This window comes from Salmo trutta, chromosome 3 (assembly GCF_901001165.1).
Source record: "Salmo trutta chromosome 3, fSalTru1.1, whole genome shotgun sequence".
In the NCBI taxonomy this organism is placed as follows: Eukaryota; Metazoa; Chordata; class Actinopteri; order Salmoniformes; family Salmonidae; genus Salmo; species Salmo trutta.
Genome location: NC_042959.1, coordinates 66,532,047 through 66,557,342, shown reverse-complemented (window position 1 = coordinate 66,557,342; position 25,296 = coordinate 66,532,047). Strand labels below are relative to the sequence as shown.

Genomic DNA, 25,296 nt, shown 5'->3' with positions numbered 1-25,296 from the left:
CACCTGAGCCTGACAGAACTGTGCGCTTTCGTTTTTTCACCGTTTGTTATTTTGTTTGAGTGTGTTGTGAAATAAATTATCATGAACACTTACCACGCTGCGCCTTGGTCCACTTCTCCTTCTAACAACGAGCGTTACAATTAGGCATAATGATTATGGCTCTAGATTGCAGAACAAGCTGTTTCACTTGTTCGAAAAACACTAAATCCTCAGAATTACAGAGGGGGGCTGGCCAGTCCCACACACACACACAGCCTTCATCCTCACGTACCTCTAAAATAATGGGTGCATGACGCCCCTGTGTGTGTGTGTGTGTGTCTAGGTTTCACATGGATCATAGATAAATAAAAGTGTCAGAACCGTGGCCTTGTAACGTCTGTTTAATACATTTGTGTTCAATTAATGCTCTTGTATTATACAGTTTGTGATAAGGAGGTTAACCTGAGCTAACATTAACAGCATCTTGTGAAAAGTCCCATTGGAGGGGAAGACATTTTATTATCCATTAAAACTAGAGGCATATTAACTCCACAGGGAATCATTCACTATCACTGCTTCTGACACCCACACACACACACATACACCCCCACACACACATCCACCCACACATACACCCACACATACACCCACACCCCTAACACATATCCACCCACACCCCACACACTCGGTCATGCTTAAGTGGATATTATAGAATGGAAATCTGACACTGGGTTAAGGGGATCAGAAGGACATTGACACATGCTTGTCAGCCATCCGCATCTCTCTCCACAGCAACCCCTCTTTTCCTCCTTAAGTAACCATGAATAATGCAAGGACAAGAGGGTCATTTCCCTTTAAAGGCCCTGTCTCTCAGCTCCATCCAGATACCCCACCAGGTAGACGGTGAGACTCCTCATTGGGCTTGGCAAGGAGAGCTAAATTGGTGTCTTTTCTACACGACTCTATTTTCCTCTGGTGAAAGGCTCAACCAATTGGGTAGCTGTCCAATTAACAAGAAGGGATATTCAGGGGGCAGGGAGGTTGAAGGGGAGGGCGGGACTTTCATCCAAAACCATTAGCTTCCCTCATTAACTAGACAGAACTAGAAGAGCTGGGTCATATGGAAACTGCTTCAATATCAGAATACTGACATTATGATGATATTATGATGCTACTATTATGATGCTGCCATTATGGTCTACTATTATGATGCTACCATTATGATGCTACCATTATGGTCTACTATTATGATGCTACCATTATGATGCTACCATTATGGTCTACTATTATGATGCTACTATTAAGATGCTACCATTATGGTCTACTATTATGATGCTACCAATATGATGCTACCATTATGGTCTACTATTATGATGCTACTATTATGATACTACTATTATGATGCTACCATTATGGTCTACTATTATGATGCTACCATTATGGTGCTACCATTATGGTCTACTATTATGATGCTACTATTATGATGCTACCATTATGGTCTACTATTATGATGCTACTATTATGATGCTACCATTATGGTCTACTATTATGATGCTACCATTATGTTGCTACCATTATGGTCTACTATTATGATGCTACCATTATGGTCTACTATTATGATGCTACCATTATGGTCTACCATTATGGTCTACTATTATGATGCTACCATTATGGTCTACCATTATGATGCTACCATTATGGTCTACTATTATAATGTTACCATTATGGTCTACTATTATGATGCTACCATTATGATGCTACCATTATGGTCTACTACTATGATGCTACTATTATAATGCTACCATTATGGTCTACTATTATGATGCCACCATTACGGTCTACTATTATGATGCTACCATTATGGCCTACCATTATGTGCTACTATTATGATGCTACCATTATGGTCTACTATTATAATACTACTATTATAATGCTACCATTATGTGCTACTATATTGATGCCAACGTTATGGTCTACTATTATGATGCTACTATTATGGCCTACTATTATGATGCTACTATTATGATGCTACCATTATGGTCTACTATTATGATGCTACCATTATGATGCTACCATTATGGTCTACTATTATGACGCTACTATTATGATGCTACCATTATGATGCTACCATTATGGTCTACTATTATGATGCTACCATTATGGTCTACTATTATGATGCTACCAGTATGGTCTACCATTATGATGCTACCATTATGGTCTACTATTATAATGTTACCATTATGGTCTACTATTATGATGCCACCATTATGGTCTACTATTATGATGCTACCATTATGGCCTACCATTATGTGCTACTATTATGATGCTACCGTTATGGTCTACTATTATAATACTACTGTTATAATGCTACCATTATGTGCTACTATATTGATGCCAACGTTATGGTCTACTATTATGATGCTACTATTATGATGCTACTATTATGATGCTACCATTATGGTCTACTATTATGATGCTACCATTATGATGCTACCATTATGGTCTACTACTATGATGCTACTATTATAATGCTACCATTATGTGCTACTATTATGATGCCACCATTATGGTCTACTATTATGATGCTACCATTATGGCCTACCATTATGTGCTACTATTATCATGCTACCATTATGGTCTACTATTATAATACTACTATTATAATGCTACCATTATGTGCTACTATTATGATGCCACCATTATGGTCTACTATTATGATGCTACCATTATGGCCTACTATTATGATGCTACTATTATGATGCTACCATTATGGTCTACTAATATGATGCTACTATTATGATGCTACCATTATGTGCTAATATTATGATGCCACCATTATGGTCTAGTGTTATGATGCTACCATTATGTTCTACTACTTTGATGCTACTATTATGATGCTACCATTATGGTCTACTATTATGATGCTACCATTATGATGCTACCATTATGGTCTACTATTATGATGCTACCAATATGATGCTACCATTATGGTCTACTATTATGATGCTACTATTATGATGCTACCATTATGATGCTACCATTATGGTCTACTATTATGATGCTACCATTATGATGCTACCATTATGGTCTACCATTATGATGCTACCATTATGGTCTACCATTATGATGCTACCATTATGGTCTACTATTATGATGCTACCATTATGGTCTACCATTATGATGCTACCATTATGGTCTACCATTATGATGCTACCATTATGGTCTACTATTATAGTGTTACCATTATGATGCTACCATTATGGTCTACTATTATGATGCTACTATTATAATGCTACCATTATGTGCTATTATTATGATGCCACCATTATGGTCTACTATTATGATGCTACCATTATGGCCTACCATTATGTGCTACTATTATGATGCTACCGTTATGGTCTACTATTATGATGCTACTATTATAATGCTACCATTATGTGCTACTATTATGATGCCACCATTATGGTCTACTATTATGATGCTACTATTATGATGCTACCATTATGGTCTACTATTATGATGCTACTATTGTGATGCTACCATTATGGTCTACTATTATGATGCTACTATTATGATGCTACCATTATGGTCTACTATTATGATGCTACCATTATGTTGCTACCATTATGGTCTACTATTATGATGCTACCATTATGGTCTACTATTATGATGCTACCATTATGGTCTGCTATTATGATGCTACTATTATGATGCTACCATTATGGTCTACTATTATGATGCTACCATTATGGTCTACTATTATGATGCTACCATTATGGTCTACCATTATTATGCTACCATTATTGTCTACTATTATAATGTTACCATTATGGTCTACTATTATGATGCTACTATTATAATGCTACCATTATGGTCTACTATTATGATGCTACCATTATGATGCTACCATTATGATGCTACCATTATGGTCTACTACTATGATGCTACTATTATGATGCTACCATTATGTTGCTACCATTATGGTCTACTATTATGATGCTACCATTATGGTCTACTATTATGATGCTACCATTATGGTCTGCTATTATGATGCTACTATTATGATGCTACCATTATGGTCTACTATTATGATGCTACCATTATGGTCTACTATTATGATGCTACCATTATGGTCTGCTATTATGATGCTACTATTATGATGCTACCATTATGGTCTACTATTATGATGCTACCATTATGGTCTACTATTATGATGCTACCATTATGGTCTACTATTATGATGCTACCATTATGATGCTACCATTATGGTCTACTATTATGATGCTACTATTATGATGCTACCATTATGGTCTACTATTATGATGCTACCATTATGATGCTACCATTATGGTCTACCATTATGATGCTACCATTATGGTCTACTATTATGATGCTACCATTATGGTCTACCATTATGATGCTACCATTATGGTCTACTACTATGATGCTACTATTATAATGCTACCATTATGTGCTACTATTATGATGCCACCATTATGGTCTACTATTATGATGCTACCATTATGGCCTACCATTATGTGCTACTATTATGATGCTACCGTTATGGTCTACTATTATAATACTACTATTATAATGCTACCATTATGTGCTACTATTATGATGCCACCATTATGGTCTACTATTATGATGCTACCATTATGGCCTACTATTATGATGCTACTATTATGATGCTACCATTATGGTCTACTATTATGATGCTACTATGATGATGCTACCATTATGTGCTACTATTATGATGCCACCATTATGGTCTATTATTATGATGCTACCATTATGTTCTACTATTATGGTGCTACTATTATGGTGTTACCATTATGGTGTACCATTATGATGCTACCATTATGGTGTACTATTATGATTCTACCATTATGGTCTACTATTATGATGCTAACATTATGTGCTACTATTATGATGCTATCGTTATGGTCTACTATTATGATGCTACCGTTATGGTCTACTATTATTGTGCTACTATTATGATGTTACTATTATGAGGCAACTATTATGGTGCTACCATTATGAGGCTACTATTATGAGGGTACTATTATGAGGCAACTATTATGGTGCTACTATTATGAGGCTACTATTATGAGGGTACTATTATGATGCTGCTATTATGAGGCTACTATTATGATGCTGCTATTATGAGGGTACTGTTTTGATGCTGCTATTATGAGGCTACTATTATGAGGGTACTATTATGATGCTGCTATTATGATGCTACCATTATGTGCTACTATTATGGTGCTAGTGGGCAAGGCAGCATGGGACTCACCATGTCCCACTGGATGATCAATCCCAACAGACAAACAGGAAGCTCTTTCCCTGAAACCACTGGTTGTTAAGCAGTGGCTCTGTATAATTTCAATACTTATTTCAAAAAGGTTTGCTGATAGCGTAGGTGCGGTTAATGTTGGTAGTAATATGGTCAGACAGTTTCTTAGCCTTCAACGTTTAAATGTGAATGATCTTTTTAGCGCCATGTCATTTCCTGCCCTGGGGTTAATTGCTGTTGGCCCCACCAACACACATCCAACCCTACAGTGACCTCATCACTCATACCCCTAAAGAGCAACACCATGGCAACCAGGGCTGATTGAAATCTTGGGATGAAGAGGAGAGGTGTGATTGGCAACATGGAGGGATTGGGACAAGAGGTAGGTGGGAGGGAAGTTGGGGGGGGCGTTGAGCGCTTAACCTCCTTCCACCTCAGCACCACCCTCTCTAACTCCTTGGCTGGAGAGGAGGGAATGAAGAATAGAGGAAAGGAGAGAGCAAGAGAGAGAGAGAGAGAGAGAGAGAGAGAGACTCAGTGCCCCTAAACACAATGAGACACTGCTGCAGCTCATTGTTGGTGCCTAAATGTTTAATGAGAAAGTCGTATTTGTTTAGAGCAGGCCCTTCAGGCGCGCATTAGACTAACTGTAGTTTAATGATTTAGTAATGCCAGGGAGTTAGAAAGGGGGAAAAAGGCAATAACACACACACACACACACACACACACACACACACACACACACACACACACACACACACACACACACACACGAGGCAATAAAGGAAAAGGGGAAAGATGCCGACCATGTGAGACAGAGGGAGGGGGGCTGAAAGAGAACATGAGAGGGATGAAAGAGGAGGAGTTATAAAGGTGGTGGGGGCGGGGCGTTTGAGAGTCTCTCTCTTTCCACTCCCCTGGTCTAATAGACGTCCTCCGTCTTGGTTCTGTATGATCAGGCCAAGCCACAAAGGACTCGTCTAGAGAGCCCTCAAACTCAACTCTGGACCTCGAAGCCAGTTCATTTTTACATTGTTCCCCTCTAATCAGGGACAGATTGACTGGAGAGGAGGGAATGAAGAATAGAGGGAAGGAGAGAGAGACTAATCAGGGACTGATTTAGACCTGGGACACCAGGTGGGTGGTATTAATGATCAGGTAGAACAGAAAACCAGGGGTAAGAGTTGAATACCCCTGCTATAGAGAATCCCCTTCCTCCCTAGTCCAGCCCTCCCTCCTGACTCTAGTAGACAAACCCCTTATAGGATTGAGGCCATGGTGCTGAAATCTGTATTGCTCACCTGCCAGTCAATCCACTACTGTGGCAAAAGTGGTCAATCAGGTCCCCTGGGCTGGAGAGAAGACATAGAGCCAAGCACATACATACATACAATCAATCAGACAGACACATCTATACCTTTAGAGGCCTGTCATGGTCTCCACTGCAGAGGGAATTCAGGGAAGTCTTGAAGGTTTTCCACACCGGGTTAAGGTTGTTCATAACAGTCTGTGAGTGAAACAGGAAAGAGAAAAGTAAATAAGCTAAAGTAATTGGATGGATCCGTTTGAACAAAACGACTACTGGTTTTACCTCTGTTCTGTGCACAAGCTGTAGCGTGTCGTCATCGTTCATCCTGAAGATCTCCAGGAAAGGGTCTGATTTGCTAAAAAAGTCCTGCACAGAGAGATACACAGTGGGCTTTTAGAAATACATCATCTACCATCTTAATGCCATGCTGAGGGATTGCAATATTTCCCTCCCAACCGCTTTGGCCCTAAAACTGTGAAAGTGGTCAATAAAATACCTAACGTTGTTGTGAGGAAGATAGTTGCCATGTTGTCCAAATTCATGCGTTTATCAAAGTCAACAACACACTGAGGTCCTCTAAAAACTCTCCTGTGTGTGTATAGGTCATCTACATGGAATATATATTATACATAGAATATACTGTACTGACATCTATCTAACTCTCTGCCACTATATCTGTTCCTGAGAGGCTGGTCTCTCTCCTTCCTGTTCAATGATTCATAGAGCTGAGCTGAGATGCAATCTGTAGGAGGGTTATCTCTGGTAACTCCCTAGCCGGGTGCCAAAACTCCTGAACAGCTAAATTAGCTGAAGAAATACTGTAGCTCATACATAACTCCAGACCCTGAGGTTGTAACACGTTACAGTATACAGCTAAAACGCCTTTCAAATTGTCTTGGTACTTTTGACTTATCTAATAAGAGCAGCACTGGGAAGTACAAAATCACAGATTGTTCTCAACACTTTTGGACAACAAGTAGAAATGTCAAATTGCAGATTGCATTTCGAAAACACAACTCCTCAACATCACGACAGGGTTATTTCTGACCTTGTCATCGGGAATTGTCTACAGTAAGATGGTGCCGGAAGAAATGGCAGCCGTTTTACGTTTTTTTTTTGCGTTATTTGTAACTTATTTTGTACATCATGATTCTGCCACCGTGTCTTACAGCAAAAAAAGAGCTTCTGGGTATCAGGACAGCGTTCGCTCACCTCGGATTAGACAAAGATTTTTTCTTCAACGAGCAGGACGCACAGGATGTACTTCAGACACCCGACAAGGCCAAAATCCCCGTCATTGGAAAGAGAAAGAGACGCAGGTATAGAGGACACAGGGCGGGGTGCCTTGTAAGGATCCGCCAACGCCGAGTGGGAAATCTGCCCTTACCATCAGCATTACTTGCCAACGTACAATCATTGAACAATAAATTAGACGAGGTACGATCACGAATATCCTACCAACAGGACATCAAAAACTGTAACATCTTATGTTTCACCAAATCGTGGCTGAATGACGACATGGATAATATTCAGCTGGTGGGATATACGCTGCACCGGCTAGATAGAACAGCACACTCCGAAGACGAGGGTGGTCTGTGTATAGTAGTAAACAACAGCTGGTGCACGAAATCTAAGGAAGTCTCTAAATTTTGCTCACCTGAAGTGGAGTATCTCATGATATTGTTCATCTATATTTTAAGTGGCTGTTTATTTACCACCACAAACAGATACGGGCACTAAGACAGCACTCAGTCAGCTGTATAAGGTAATAAGCAAACAGGAAACTGGTCACCCAGAGGCGGCGCTTCTAGTGGCCGGGGACTTTAATGCAGGGAAACTTAAATCCGTTTTACCTCATTTCTATCAGCATGTTAAATGTCAACCAGAGGGGCAAACAATTCTAGATTACCTTTACTGCACACACAGACGCGTACAAAGCTCTCCCTCGCTCTCCTTTGGCAAATTTGACCATAATTCTATCCTACTGATTCCCGCTTACAAGCTAAAATTAAAGCAGGAAGCACCAGTGACTCGGTCTATTAAAAAAGCGGTCAGATGAAGCAGATGCTAAGCTACAGGACTGTTTAACTAGCACAGACTGGAATATGTTCCAGGATTCTTCCGATGGCATTGAGGAGTACACCACATCAGTCACTGACTTTATCAATAAGGTGAATGCACCAATTTGTAAGTCGCTCTGGATAAGAGCGTCTGCTAAATGGCGTAAATGTAAAAATGTAAATGTACATCACTGGGGCTAAGCTGCCAGCCATCCAGGACCTCTATACCAGGCGGTGTCAGAAGAAGTCACTAAAAATTGTCGAAAGACCCCAGCCACCCTAGTCATAGACTGTTCTCTCTGCTACCGCATGGCAAGCGGTACCAGAGTGCCAAGTCTTGGTCCAAGAGGCTTCTAAACAGCTTTCACCCCCAAGCCATTAGACTCTTGAACAGGTAATCAAATGGCTACCCGGACTATTTGCATTGTGTGTCATCCCCCCGTCCCCCCAACTCCCTCTTTTATGCTGCTGCTACTCTCTGTTTATCATTTATGCATAGTCACTTTAACTATACCTTCATGTACATATTACCTTAATTAGCCTGACTAACCGGTGCCCCCGCACATTGGCTCTGTACCGGTACTCCTGTATACAGCCTCGCTACTGTTATTTTTACTGTCATTTTACTGTTTTTTTATTTCTTTACTTATCTATTGTTTACCTAATACCTATTACTTAAAAATTGCACTGTTGGTTAGGGCTTGTAAGTAAGCATTTCACTGTAAGGTTGTATTCGGCACAAGTGACAAATAAACTTCGATTTGATTTGATTTGAATTGGGGCCAGCAATGGTCATGATATACCCTGGTCTGGTTATGCAACCTGATGTGTGATCCTAGTACTACAATCAACCTGACTGGATGCTCCAGGAGAAAAATTCCCTCAAAAGACCTGATGATCAGAATAAATCTGCAGTTCCAAAAACACGAAATCAATCATTTATAAACACAATTCTTACTGATAGGATAGTGATAGGAAAGTTAAGAGCAAATCGCTTTGATTGATTGCATTTCTCCCTGCAGATGCAATGGTTATTTGCATTTTAGTGCTGGAATAATGTACTTTAGCACCTGTGGTGAGGGAAAACTTATTTCAGTTGAAGGCAGACACACACACACACACACACACACACACACACACACACACAACATCTTCCATTTAGTGGAGATTAACTCATTTAAATTAGACTGTGATTAGAGACACACTGGGGCTGAGAAAGACACCAGGGGACTTAAAAACATCTCTTGGACTTAACCACAAATACACCACACACACCTCTGCTCTCTCTCTCTCCTTTCTTATTTCCCCATCTCACATCTGTGTGTTGTGTGTGTGTGTGTTGTGTGTGTGTGTGAGCCAGAACCACAAACACAGCAGGAGAGACAGAGATGGGGAGTTGGATGGATCATAGATCCTCATTGAGGAGGGATAGGTTCTCTGTATCTAATGTGTTTCTGTTGTAATTATTCCTCTGGTGGGATTTTCCCCTTGAAGCATAGCTCTGTGTATAATCACTGTTCTGAGACCAGTTGATGCCATGGTTAATTAGAGGATATACAATAATGTAATGCATTCACGATAAATTAACGAGCACAAAATAAACATTTTCTGCAGCGTTGCAAACTTACCTTGTCATCAAGTTTCCTGGCACTGAAAGAAAGTTCCACATAGTCATCATTCCCTGTCAGCTCCTCGGCGGTGACCTGCAGGTACATAACACACACCTGGTTCTAATATTCACACACACCTGGTTCTAATATTCACATACACCTGGTTCTAATATTCACACACACCTTGTTCTAATATTCACACACACCTTGTTCTAATATTCACACACACCTTGTTCTAATATTCACACACACCTGGTTCTAATATTCACACACACCTTGTTCTAATATTCACACACGCCTGGTTCTAATATTCACACACACCTGGTTCTAATATTCACACACACCCTGGTTCTAATATTCACACACACCTGGTTCTAATATTCACACACACCTGGTTCTAATATTCACACACACCTGGTTCTAATATTCACACACACCCTGGTTCTAATATTCACACACACCCTGGTTCTAATATTCACACACACCCTGGTTATAATATTCACACACACCTGGTTCTAATATTCACACACACCCTGGTTCTAATATTCACACACACCCTGGTTCTAATATTCACACACACCCTGGTTCTAATATTCACACACACCCTGGTTATAATATTCACACACACCTGGTTATAATATTCACACACACCTGGTTCTAATATTCACACAAACCCTGGTTCTAATATTCACACACACCCTGGTTCTAATATTCACACACACCCTGGTTATAATATTCACACACACCCTGGTTCTAATATTCACACGCACCCTGGTTCTAATATTCACACACACACCCTGGTTCTAATATTCACACGCACCCTGGCTCTAATATTCACACACACACCCTGGTTCTAATATTCACACACACCCTGGTTCTAATATTCACACACACCCTGGTTCTAATATTCACACACACCCTGGTTCTAATATTCACACACACCTGGTTCTAATATTCACACACACCCAGGTTCTAATATTCAAACACACCTGGTTCTAATATTCACACACACCCTGGTTATAATATTCACACACACCTGGTTCTAATATTCACACACACCCTGGTTCTAATATTCACACACACCCTGGTTCTAATATTCACACACACCCTGGTTATAATATTCACACACACCTGGTTCTAATATTCACACACACCCTGGTTCTAATATTCACACACACCTGGTTCTAATATTCACACACACCTGGTTCTAATATTCACACACACCTGGTTCTAATATTCACACACACCCTGGTTCTAATATTCACACACACCTGGTTCTAATATTCACACACACCCTGGTTCTAATATTCACACACACCTGGTTCTAATATTCACACACACCTGGTTCTAATATTCACACACACCCTGGTTCTAATATTCACACACACCTGGTTCTAATATTCACACACACCTGGTTCTAATATTCACACACACCCTGGTTCTAATATTCACACACACCCTGGTTCTAATATTCACACACACCTGGTTCTAATATTCACACACACCCTGGTTCTAATATTCACACACACCCTGGTTAAAACCAGAAACCAGAAAAAAGTATGTTTATGAATGAAATAGTGAACTTGTAATCGTTGTAGTGAAACGCCTGATAGGCATATTGTCTTTCATACTTTGAGTTCATAAATGGCTTGTATTGTTCGGAATCTGCCTCCGGATTCATATTTATTTGTCAACTGTTCAGATATGAAATACTGTGCAACCACTCCTCATCTGGTCTAATATAAGTCCTATTGATACTAGTTTAGTATTGATGTTAGTTTCTTTCTGCTGGGAGCTCATTTTTCATAATGACCTTGAGATACCTCTCTATTTAGTTCTCTCTTTATATAGTACTATTGTGTGTGTGTGTGTGTGCGTGCGTGCGTGCCTGCGTGCGTGCGTGTGGCCCAATAAAATATGATTTACACTATTGAGAATGCCTTGATGCCTTTTTTGAAAGAGTTTATTTTCCATGCATAAGCAAACAGGCATTGTGCTTCAGAAACAAAACAATATGTATGTTCATTTCAAACAGACACATGCATGCATATCTATTTGTTAAGTTCAGATGCTGCTCTACACCAAACTCAGAAAGTGTAAACAAATAACTCCTGTATCTGAGTTAACGTTTGCCTGGTCACTTTTGACTGTGGATTCGGTGGTTGGCTGCTCAAATCAAATCAAATCAAATCAAATTGTATTGGTCACATACACCTGATTAGCAGATGTTATTACGGGTGTAGCGAAGTGCTTGTGCTTCTAGCTCCGATAGTGCAGTAATATCTAACAAGTAATATATAACAAATTACACAACATATACCCAATACACACAAATGGAATGAATTAAGACTATATGCATATGAATGAGCGATGTCAGAGCGGAACGGACTAAGATACAGTAGAATAGTATAGAAAACAGCATATACATATGAGATGAGTAATGCCAGATATGTAAACATTATTAAGTGAACGAGATACCGTAGAATAGTATAGAATACAGTATATATATATATATATATATATATGAGATGAGTAATGGAAGATATGTAAATCTTATTAAGGGACTAAGATACCGTAGAATAGTATAGAATACAGTATATACATATGAAATGAGTAATGCCAGATAATGTAAACATTATGAGTGTTCCATTCCTTAAAGTGGCCAGTGATTTCTAGTCTATAACTATATGCAGCAGCCTCTAATGTCCTAGTGATGGCTGTTTAACAGTCTGATGGCCTTGAGATAGAAGCTGTTTTTCAGTCTCTCGGTCCCAGCTTTGATGCACCTGTACTGACCTCGCCTTCTGGATGATAGCGGGGTGAACAGGCAGTGGCTCGGGTGGTTGATGTCCTTGATTATCTTTTTGGCCTTCCTGTGACATCGGGTGCCGTAAGTGTCCTGGAGGGCGGGTAGTTTGCCCCCAGTAATGCTTTGGGCAGACCGCACCACCCTCTGGAGAGCCTTGAGGTTGCGGGTGGTGCAGTTGCCATACCAAGCGTTGATACAGCCCGACTGGATGCTTTCAATTATGCACCTGTAAAAGTTTGTGAGGGTTTTTAGGTGACAAGACACATTTCTTTAGCCTCCTGAGGTTCAAGAGGCTCTGTTGCGCCTTCTTCACCACACTGTCTGTGTGGGTGGTCCATTTCAGTTTGTCAATGATGTGTACGCCAAGGAACTTGAAGCTTTCCACTTTCTCCATTGCGGTCCCGTCGATGTAGATAGGGGGGTGCTCCCTCTGCTGTTTCCTGAAGTCCATGATCATCTCCTTTGTTTTGTTGACGTTGAGTGAGAGGTTGTTTTCCTGACACCACGCTCCTATAGTCCACACCTCCTCCCTGTAGGTTGTCTAATTAAGCCTACTAGTGTTGTCTACAAACTTGATGATTGAGTTGGATGCGTGCTTGGCCACGCAGTCATGGGTGAACAGGGAGTACAGAAGGGAGCTGAGCACGCACCCTTGTGGGGCCCCAGTGTTGAGGATCAGCGGAGTGGAGGTGACGTTTCCTACCTTCACCACTTGGGGGCGGCCTGTCAGGAGGTCCAGGACCCAGTTGCACAGGACAGGGTTCAGACCCAGGGCCTCAAGCTTAATGACGAGCTTGAAGGGTACTATGGTGTTGAATGCTGAGCTATAGTCAATAAACAGCATTCTTACATAGGTATTCCTCTTGTCCAGATTGGATAGGGCAGTGTGCAGAGTGATGGCGATTGCATCGTCTGTGGATCTATTGGGGCGGTAAGCAAATTGAAGTGGCTGTAGGGTGGTAGGTAAGGTAGAGGTGATATGATCCTTGACTAGTCTCTCAAAGCACTTCGTGATGACAGAGGTGAGTGCTATGGGACGATAGTCATTAAGTCCAGTTACCTTTGCTGTGCTTTAGACAGACAGACAGACAGACAGACAGACAGACAGACAGACAGACAGACAGACAGACAGACAGACAGACAGACAGACAGACAGACAGACAGACAGACAGACAGACAGACAGACAGACAGACAGACAGACAGAAAGCTAGAGAGAGAGAAAGCTAGAGAGAGAGGGAGAGAGAGAACGCTAGAGAGAGACGGAGCTAAGTGACAGAGAGGGGCCTTACCATGATGAAGGACTTGCTCACTGTGCTGCCCTGTTTGAGCAGTGGTTTGGTGAGCTTCCTCTGGGACACAATCTGTTTGGAGAGAGATAAGAGGTGAGACTCCCCTGACTCGATGCCTCACATCAACAACACAGCAACTCAGGAGAACCAGAGGGGAAGACTGGGACGAGGGAATCACCGGCACAGTAAAAAATAAAGAAAGAAAAAAATGAAGAGTTTTGCACAAATGTCTGAAGTAAAAGAGAGTGTGGTTGTATAGGGTGAGGTTGGGGAGTTCTGAAGAGAAGTTTTGCCGTAAAAATATGCTGGAAAGATGCCATAAAATAATTGGATGCTGTGAGGCTTTTCACATTATGCAATTAAGATGCAATATGAGAGTCTTTGTAAAGGTTCAAAGCCCTCTCAGTAAATTGTCAATGCTGGAATGGTTGCATGGTACAGTAGGCCTATTGGATGATTCTGAGAATAAAATATGAAGTAAAACTGTAGAAATACAGTACAACCCCTTGGTGAATCCTGTTCACAATATAAGGTGCTTCTAAATTATGCCTCTTATTTGCATTGAGATGTACCCACAGTCCCACCGTCTCCTTGTAGACACAACAGAGTGGAACAAAATGAACAGCTCATCCATATGAAGATCTCCCAGGAGTTAGAGGGAAAAGACAGAGAGAGAGAGAGAGAGAGAGAGAGAGAGAGAGAGAGAGAGAGAGAGAGAGAGAGAGCGAGAGAGAGAGAGAGAGAGAAGGGGGAGAGAGGGAGACAGAGAGTGATACTTTGAAACTTGGATCAAACTCAAACTAAATATTGGAATTCATAACACATGAAATGATTTTCTGGAGAATTCCTCAGTACAACTAGATGAAGATAGCAGGGCCTATGAACCATGTGTCAGCAGTGGTGGGGAAGAATCATTTGCTGTTGGCATAGACACACAATAATACCAGAGAGAGGCTCAGAAGGCTCAAACATTCCAGGCCCGCTGGCGTACCGGACGCCAACTGTTTCAGCCGACAGCTGCATGTAGCAAAACACTCTTAATGAAAGTCTGGGGGATTATTTCATTACGTGCCTTATCATTATTTGCATGAGGCATGTCATTTTACTGGACGCTGACTATATGCGAACATTACAGAGATAGAGAGCTCCCTTTTGCCAGTGAAAAGAGTTGATATAAAAACACGCTACACTGCCCGACCAACTGCCACTAAACCACTTAACTCGCTTGTTTTTTACGTTACAGGAAATGACCCGTGCAGAGAGGGAGGGTGAGAGGGAGGTGTTGTCTTTCTTGAGTAAACAGTCTCACTGGGTCTACTAAAAAGCCTCTGCTAACTACTTTTAATGGTCTCTAAGTTCAGCTCGGTCCAGCATTAGCACTTAGCATTATGTCAGAGATAGCGTGTCGGAGCTTGTGTGGCGTTGCCGTGAGAACACACCTGTCCCAGTGTGCACTCCATGGCCCCCAGAAAGTCAGCCTCCTTGATGCCGTTGTGATTGCTGCTGATGTCATAGAGCTCGTAACGTAGCCGCTGTACCTCCTCAAAGTAGAAGTCCACGGTGAAGACTTTAGAAAAGGTGGGGCTTATAGAGCTACGGATAACCTCTGTCCTGTCAACCTGCAGAGAGAGAGAGAGAGAGAGAGAGAGAGAGAGAGAGAGAGAGAGAGAGAGAGAGAATGAGTGTGTGCCCAGTGGGTATATTCAATTGGAGGCTCCGAGCTAAAACGTTATCACTTTAACCTATTAGAGCTCTTGCAGAATTAACTGCTCACCCTCCCTCTCTAAAATCCAAGATGGCGTAGCAGTGGGATGTATGTTTTGATTGTCTTGTCACTTGTGTATGTCGTTTTGATTGTTTTGATTGTCCTGTCACTTCTATATATCATTTTTTTCTTCGTATATATTTTTAACATTTTCAATCTCGTTTTCCATCTACGGACTGAACATACTCTCCTGCAACCCGCCTCACCCAACGTGATATGGATCTGCTATTTTTTACACTTTAGAACCGGAACCCCCTTCTGAAGCTAGCCAGCTAACTAGCTACTAGCTAGTAGTCAGTTAGCCACTGCTAGCGGTCATCACCATTAACTTGGACTGCCAGCCTCAGCCCGGTCAACTCCTGCCAGCCTGCACAGCGCGATATCTACCCAGAGCATATCAGACTGCTTTTCCCTACCACATCTCCGGATCCCTACCGCAAGCTCTGAACCTTTACTCCGGATCATCTCAGCTAGCTAGCTGCTATCTCGAGTGGCTACTCCTGGCTAACGTCTCTGTCCCGAAGCAAGCACCAGTTAGCCTGGAGCTAGCCTCGAACCTTGCACATCTCCCGGCTAGCCGAAGAGATCCATCAAGCAATTCCTGGCTTCAATTACCTCTTTTGCCAATTGGCCTGGACCATTTGCTGCCGACACGGAACCCCACCGATCCATCACGACTAGTCTACCGACGTAACCATCCGAGTGGGTTTCTGTCCCAAAGCAAGCACCAGTTAGCCGGGAGCTAGCCCCGAGCTAGGCCCATCTCCCGGCTAGCCGAAGGAATCCATCAGATGATTCCTGGCTTCAAAACCTCTTTTGCCAATTGGCCTGGACCTTTTGCTGCCAACACGGAGCCCCGCCGATCCATCACGACTGGTCTGCCAACGTAACAATCTGAGGGGGTTTCAACAGGCTCTCACGTTGCGACGTCCCCCTGAGTCCCATCTACTAGCCTGCTGCTAGCCCCGGCATGCTAGCTGTCTGAATCGCTGTGCCTCCAGCTCGTCTAGCTACTCACTGGACCCTATGATCACTCGGCTACGCATGCCTCTCCCTAATGTCAATATGCCTTGTCTATTGATGTTTTGGTAAGTAATTTTTGTCTTATTTCACTGTAGAGCCTCCAGCCCTGCTCAATATGCCTTAGCTGGCCATTATGTTCCACCCCACACACATGCGGGGACCGCAATTGGCTTAAATGGTGCCTCTAGAGACAAAACCTCTCCCATCATCACTCAATGCCAAGGCTTAGCTCCACTGTACTCACATCCTACCATACCCTTGTCTGTACATTATGCCTTGAATCTATTCTTCTGCGCCCAGAAACCTGCTCCTTTTACTCTCTGTTCCGAACGCACTAGACGACAAGTTCTTTTAGCCTTTAGCCGTACTCTTATCCTACTCTGGTCCTCTGGTGATGTAGAGGTTAACCAAGGCCCTGCAGCCCCCAGCATCACTCCCATTCCCCAGGCGCTCTCATTTGTTGACTTCCGTAACCGTAAAAGCATTGGTTTCATGCATGTTAACATTAGAAGCCTCCTCCCTAAGTTTGTTTTACTCACTGCTTTAGCACACTCCTCCAACCCGGATGTCCTAGCCGTGTCTGAATCCTGGCTTAGGAAGGCCACCAAAAATACTGACATTTCCATCCCTAACTATAACATTTTCCGACAAGATAGAACTGCCAAAGGGGCAGAGTTGCAATAAATTGCAGAGATAGCCTACAGAGTTATGTCATACTATCCAGGTCTGTGCCCAAACAATTCGAGCTTCTACTTTAAAAATCCACCTTTCCAGGTACACGTCTCTCACCGTTGCTGCTTGTTATAGACCCCCCTCAGCCCCCAGCTGTGCCCTGGACACCATATGTGATTTGATTGCCCCCCATCTATCTTCAGAGTTCGTACTATTAGGGGACCTAAACTAGGACATGCTGAACACCCCGGCTGTCCTACAATCTAAGCTAGATGCCCTCAATCTCACACAAATTATCAAGGAACCTATCAGGTACAACCCTAAATCCGTAAACATGGGCACCCTCTTAGATATCATCCTGACCAACTTGCCCTCTAAATAAACCTCTGCTGTCGTCAACTAGGATCTCAATGATCACTACCTCATTGCCTGCGTGCGTAATGGGTCCGCGTTCAAACGACCACCGCTCATCACTGTTAAACGCTCCCTAAAACACTTCAGCGAGAAGGCCTTTCTAATCGGCCTGGCCCGGGTATTGGATGCCTGGTTGCTCTTCAAAACTGCATTCCTCTCCATCCTAAATAAGCATGCCCCATTCAAATAATGTAGAACTAAGAACAGATATAGCCCTTGGTTCACCCCAGACTTGACTGCCCTTGACCAGCACAAAAACATCCTGTGGCGTTCTGCATTAGCATCGAATAGCCCCCACGATATGCAACTTTTCAGAAAGTCAGAGACCAATATACTCAGTCAGTTAGGAAAGCCAAGGCTAGCTCTGTCAAACAGAAATTTGCATCCTGTAGCACTAATTCCAAAAAGTTTTGGGACACTGTAAAGTCTATGGAGAATAAGAGCACCTCCTCCCAGCTGCCCACTGCACTGAGGCTAGGAAACACTGTCACCACTGATAAAACGATAATTGATAATTTCAATAAGCATTTTTCCATGGATGGCCATGCTTTCCACCTGACTACCCCTACCAACATCTCAGCACCCCCTGCAGCAACTCTTAGAAAGTCAAGTTAATAAACAGATAACCGAACCTTTCGAATCCCACCGTACCTTCTCTACTATGCAATCTGGTTTCGGAGCTGGTCATGGGTGCATCTCAGCCACGCTCAAGGTCCTAAACGATATCATAACTGCCATCGATAAAAGACAGTACTGTGCAGCCTTCTTCATCAACCTGGCCAAGGCTTTCGACTCTGTCAATCACCGCATTCTTATCGGCAGACTCAATAGCCTTGGTTTCTCAAATGACTGCCTCGCCTGGTTCACCAACTACTTCTCAGATAGAGTTCAGTGTGTCAAATCGGAGGGCCTGTTGTCCGGACCTCTGGCAGTCTCTATGGGGGTACCACAGGGTTCAATTCCTGGGCTGACTCTTTTCTCTGTATATATCAATGATGTCGCTCTTGCTGCTGGTGATTCTCTGATCCACCTGTACGCAGACGACACCATTCTGTATACATCTGGCCCTTCTTTGGACACTGTGCTAACAAACCTCCAAACGAGCTTCAATGCCATACAACACTCCTTCCGTGGCCTCCAACTGCTTTAAATGCTAGCAAAACTAAATGCATGCTCTTCAAACAATTGATGCCCGCACCCTCCCGCCCGACCAGCATCACTACTCTGGACGGTTCTGACTTAGAATATGTGGACAACTACAAATACCTAGATGTCTGGTTAGACTGTAAACTCTCCTTCCAGACTCACATCAAACATCTCCAATCCAAAATGAAATCTAGAATCGGCTTCCTTTTTGCAACAAAGCCTCCTTCACTCATGCTGCCAAACATTCCCTCGTAAAACTGACTGCCCTACCGATCCTTGACTTCGGCGATGTCATTTACAAAATAGCCTCCAAGGCTCTACTCAGAAAACTGGATGTAGTCTATCACAGTGCCATCCGTTTTATCACCAAAGCCCCATATACTACCCACGACTGCGACCTGTATGCTCTCATTGGCTGGCCCTCACTACATACCTATCGCCAAACCCACTGGCTCCAGGTCATCTATAAGTCTTTGCTAAGTAAAGCCCCGCCTTATCTCAGCTCACTGGTCACCATAGCAACACCCACCCGTAGCACATGCTCCAGCAGGTATATTACACTGGTCATCCCCAAAGCCAACACTTCCTTTGGCCACCTTTCCTTCCAGTTCTCTGCTGCCAATGACTGGAACGAATTGCAAAAATCTCTGAAGCTGGAGTCTTATAGCTCCCTCTCTAACTTTAAGCATCAGATGTCAGAGCAGCTTACTGATCACTGTACCTGTACACAGCCAATCTGTAAATAGTACACCCAACTACCTCATCCCCGTATTATTACTTACCCTCTTGCTTTTTTGCACCCCATTATCTCTACTTGCACGTCATCATCTGCACATCTATCACTCCAGTATGAATGCTAAATTGTAAGTAATTTCACCTCTATGTCCTATTTATTGCCTACCTCCCTAGTCTTCTACATTTGCACACACTGTTCATAGATTTTTCTATGTTTATTTTATTCTGTGTTATTGACTGTACGTTTGTTAATGTGTAACTCTGTGTTGTTGTTTTTGTCACACTGCTTTGCTTTATCTTGGCCAGGTCGCAGTTGTAAATGAGAACTTGTTCTCAACTGGCCTACCTGGTTAAATAAAGGTGAAATAAAATAAAAATAAATAAATAAACTGACATGTTGTCCACCCAATCAAAGGATCAGAAAATGAATCTAGTACTGAAAGCATAAGCTAAAGCTAGCTAGCACTGCAGTGCATAAAATGTGTTGATTAGTTGACTTAAAGAGAGAGAAAGACAATAGTTGAACAGTTACGAATAAATGTATTTCTTCAAAAATTAAGGAGAAGCAAGAGAGAGAGAGAGCGAGAAAGAGAGAGAGAGTAAACTATATTTTGTATTTCTTTTAACATTCACTTTCACTTACTTAGCTAGCAAATGCAGCTAGCTAGTTTAGCCTACTCAAACACCCGGCTCAAACAGAGAGGGATGCTATGTTACCTAGCTGGCTATGGCTATCCAATACCGGAACTCTTCCAAGTCAAGGTAAGCTTTTGGTTTTATTAATTTCTTTCCACTGGGGCTCGCCGGTGTGACAGCTAAACTGCTTGCTAACTGTACACTGTACAGCATGGTTGTAGCAGGTTTACTAATGCATTTGTTTTCTACTAGCTATGTTGACTTGACATTAGCTAAATCGGTGATAACGATGTAGGCTGTGTGTAGCAGTTATGATATGAAGGTTTAGCTTGCAGTGGTTTTTTTGCCTAGTCACAGACAGCTCATGTGTTGTGCACTGAAGTTCACAAGCAAAGGGAAAAGGTGAGAGAAGGAGAGAGCGTAGATGTGAGAAGGAATGATCATGATCATGCTGTTTGTTTATGGGGCGGCAGGTAGCCTAGTGGTTAGAGTGTTGGACTAGTAACCGAAAGGTTGCGAGATCAAATCCTGAGCTGACAAGGTAAAAAATCAGTTGTTCTTCCCCAGAACAAGGCAGTTAACCCACGGTTCCTAGGCTGTCATTGAAAATAAGAATTTGTTCTTAACTGACTTGCCTGGTTAAATAAATATGGAAGTGAAATGTGTTTGTGTCTGATCAGTGGTATATTAATTCTGTTGAAAAAAAGATATTACATGGGATAAACATACCTGAATCTGTCCAAAAGAAACTCTTGTTTGCAACTGTTGGACTATTTACTACACCCTAGATCAGCTAGAGGAAGGCAAGAGTGTGCAATGAGGTGTTAAATGTGTCTCTGTCTGTCATCCAATTACTCAAATTTCTTGCGACCTTTGCACCTACATTGAAAACTTCAATTCATAGGCTTGGTTGTAGCAACCTCATGATGGGTATGGGGGTAATTAGAGTATCATGTAGTAGCCTAAACCTATCGCTGTTACATTGAGCTAGGTGAATGGAATATGAATGACAGGCGGCAGGTAGCTAAGTGGTTAGAGTGTTAGACTAGTAACCGAAAGGGTGCAAGATCAAATCCCCGAGCTGACAAGGTAAAAAATCTGTTGTTCTACCCCTGGACAAGGAAGTTAACCCACTGTTCCCGGGCTGTCATTGAAAATAAGAATTTGTTCTTAACTGACTTGCCTAGTTAAAATAAAATCCAATATGCTACAATAGAAATAAGGCTATGCTCATAAAAAATATATATTGTCCTCCCTCATCTTAAATGGCACCGACTGCCACTGGTATATTCTGATAGTGTTTTTCTGAGGGGAGAGGGACACAATATATTACAATGCAGAAATAATGATATCTATTGATATTTCAATGTTGCATTTTTTTGGGTTCAGCAATTTAGCTTCAGGCAGGCTTTAATTGGCTGCTGGGAGGTCTTTCTTGGCAGTGCAATCTGGCTGTTAAGTAGAAGTATTGAGATCTAGTGCCAGACTAACACACCTAACAGGCAGTACGACAGAGAACAATAGAAGGACCTAACAGGCAGTAAGACTGATAAAGGAATTTATATGTTTAAAGTAATGACTAAAGAATTCCACCCTGAAACGTATTTAACGGTGTGAAATGTATTAGAATTATAAGACTATGTGAAATGTATTAGAATTATAAGACTATAATCCAATAATGTATGTGTGAGACAAGTTAAGCGTGAGAAATGTATGGTTGAGAAAACAAAGGACAATTGAACTGCACATGACCTGGTTGTAACTCTGAAAATTGACAACAGGAAAGAAGGCCTTTCCAAGGCCCCTCTAATCTAGGGAGGAGGGAAACGGCTAGAAACTGCCAGGCTGGTAGACAAGTGATAAACTCTGTGTGTGTGTGTGTGTGTGTGTGTGTGTGTGTGTGTGTGTGTGTGTGTGTGTGTGTGTGTGTGTGTGTGTGTGTGTGTGTGTGTGTGTGTGTGTGTGTGTGTGTGTGTGTGTGATGTGTGTGTTTGCATTTTTGACTTCAGAGCCCTCGTGAATAAAGAACAACGAACCTTTTGCAGAATCTGAGTCTTTGCCTAATTAATATTAAACCCAGGGTCTTACAAACCTTGGGAATTGGTCAAAGCTTAAATGATTGTTTAGTTATCATCATTGGGATTGAAAATTATTGTGACAAAGACAGAGAACAATAGAAGGACCTAACAGGCACTAAGACAGACAACAATAGAAGGATCTATAGTAGAAAAACAGACAGAGAGCAAGCTGCTACTCAGGGAGAAATGCACTTGAATTGAATCTCAACCAAATTTGTCTGTTTTGTGAAACCCCCAGACAAGGAATCCCTCTGGTGCTACTCAGTTTATATTGATCTGGGTTAATGTGTCCAAAATGGTAGCTGTGATGGTATCAGTCTGTTTCTGGGTGTCAAACTGAACTGAAATCAGCATTTTACTGGATTCGTGATGACCATTTCAAAAAAAGTGTCACTCAATTGTGTTGCCCTTTCAGTTTTATATCATAAGGGATCAATGCTGTGTTCATACCGGGGCGGCAGCGTAGCCTAGTGGTTCGAGCATTGGACTAGAAACCGAAAGGTTGCAAGATCAAATCCCTGAGCTGACAAGGTACAAATCTGTTGTTCTGCCCCTGAACAAGGCAGTCAGGGGCATAACGTGCCATGGGATTCAACTGGCTGTTGAGTAGGTGGGATGCAAGCGTCCCAGAGAGGTTAACCTCTTATGACTAGGGGGCAGTATTTTCACGGCTGGATAAAAAAACGTACCCGATTTAATCTGATTATTAGTCCTGCCCAGAAACTAGAATATACATATAATTATTAGCTTTGGATAGAAAACACTCCAAAGTTTCTAAAACTGTTTGAATGGTGTCTGTGAGTATAACAGAACTCCTATGGCAGGCAAAAACCTGAGAAGGTTCTGTTCAGGAAGTACCCTGTCTGAACATTTCTTGCCCTTGTTGATTCTCTCTATCTATTACAAAGGATCTCTGCTCTTACGTGACACTTCCCACGTCTCCAATGGGCTCTCAGAGCCCGGGAAAAACAGGAATGACGTAATTCAAAGCCCTGGCTGAAGCACACGAGAGCAAAAGCTAAGTGGGCTATCAGTGGAGAAATGCTTAGGCTCGCGACCTGCCCCGCCCCCGCCTTTCGGTTTTTCCCTCAGTTTACAGACATGCAGATTCCCGGTCGGAAAATTATCGCTTTTCTACGAGATAAATTGCATAAAAATTGGTTTTAAACAGCGGTTGACATGCTTCGAAGTACGGTAATGGAATATTTAGAATTTTTTTGTCACATTCTGCGCCATGCGCGCGACCGTGATTTACCATTGGGATAGTGTCTAGAACGCACGAACAAAACGTCGTTGATGGAACATAACGATGGATTATTTGGGACCAAACCAACATTTGTTATTGAAGTAGAAGTCCTGGGAGTGCATTCTGACGAAGAACAGGAAAGGTAAGACCATTTTTCTTATAGGAAATGTGATTTTGGTGAAGGCTAAACTGGTTGGGTGTCTAAATAGCTAGCCCTGTGATGCCGGGCTATGTACTTAGAATATTGCAAAATGTGCTTCATCCGAAAAGCTAATTTAAAATCGGACATATCGAGTGCATAGAGGAGTTCTGTATCTATAATTCTTAAAATAATTGTTATGCTTTTTGTGAACGTTTATCGTGAGTAATTTAGTAAATTCACCGGAAGTGTTCGGTGGGAATGCTAGTTCTGAACGTCACATGCTAATGTAAAAAGCTGGTTTTTGATATAAATATGAACTTGATTGAACAGACATGCATGTATTGTATAACATAATGTCCTAGGTGTGTCATCTGATGAAGATAATCAAAGGTTAGTGCTGCATTTAGCTGTGGTTTTGTTTTTTGTGACATTATATGCTAGCTTGAAAAATGGGTGTCTGATTATTTCTGGCTGGGTACTCTGCTGACATAATCTAATGTTTTGCTTTCGCTGTAAAGCCTTTTTGACAGTGTGGTTAGATTAACGAGAGTCTTGTCTTTAAATAGCTGTAAAATAGTCATATGTTTGAAAAGTGGAAGTTTTCGGATTTTAGAGGAGTTTGTATTTCGCGCCCCGCCCATCATTGGATATTGGAGCAGACGTTCCGCTAGCGGAACATCTAGATGTAAGAGGTTAACTGACTTGCTTAGTTAAATGAAGGTAAAAAAAATACTATAAATAATATCTGCTAACATTGACTCCACTTGCTCTGTTCTGTTTTCAAGATTCATCATGTGGTCCCTGATGGTGGAATACAATGGCAACACCAACACCATGACACCGTCTGTCATTTATCTGTTTTGTCCTGTGCCGTTTTCATGTGCCAGCTTGTGTCAGAGTAGAGGTAGTCTCTTGTAATAGCCATGTGTCTCCTATAGAGGGGAATCTAGAGGTCTGACGTGGCACAAGGCTAGAGTAAAGGCCACTCTCTGTGTTCTATATCCTCCCCAACAATAGAAAGGAAATGTTTTTTTGTTGTTGGACATTTTTGTCCCAATTTCACATGGAATAACCCTTCAATTAATC

At 41.9% G+C, this 25,296-nt stretch overlaps 1 protein-coding gene across 2 annotated transcripts in view; it reads right to left on the bottom strand.

Moving 5' to 3' along the window:
- LOC115184763 (copine-4) overlaps nt 1-25,296 on the bottom strand; it is a 98,747-nt gene that overhangs the window by 37,028 nt on the left and 36,423 nt on the right. For both annotated transcript variants that reach the window (XM_029745446.1, XM_029745447.1), the window contains exons 3-7: nt 15,793-15,972; nt 14,354-14,425; nt 10,273-10,347; nt 6,867-6,950; nt 6,693-6,782 (exon numbers count right to left, since the gene is read on the bottom strand). In XM_029745446.1, the coding sequence (XP_029601306.1) occupies nt 6,693-6,782; nt 6,867-6,950; nt 10,273-10,347; nt 14,354-14,425; nt 15,793-15,972 (501 nt within the window). The remainder of the gene's footprint in view (nt 1-6,692; nt 6,783-6,866; nt 6,951-10,272; nt 10,348-14,353; nt 14,426-15,792; nt 15,973-25,296) is intronic.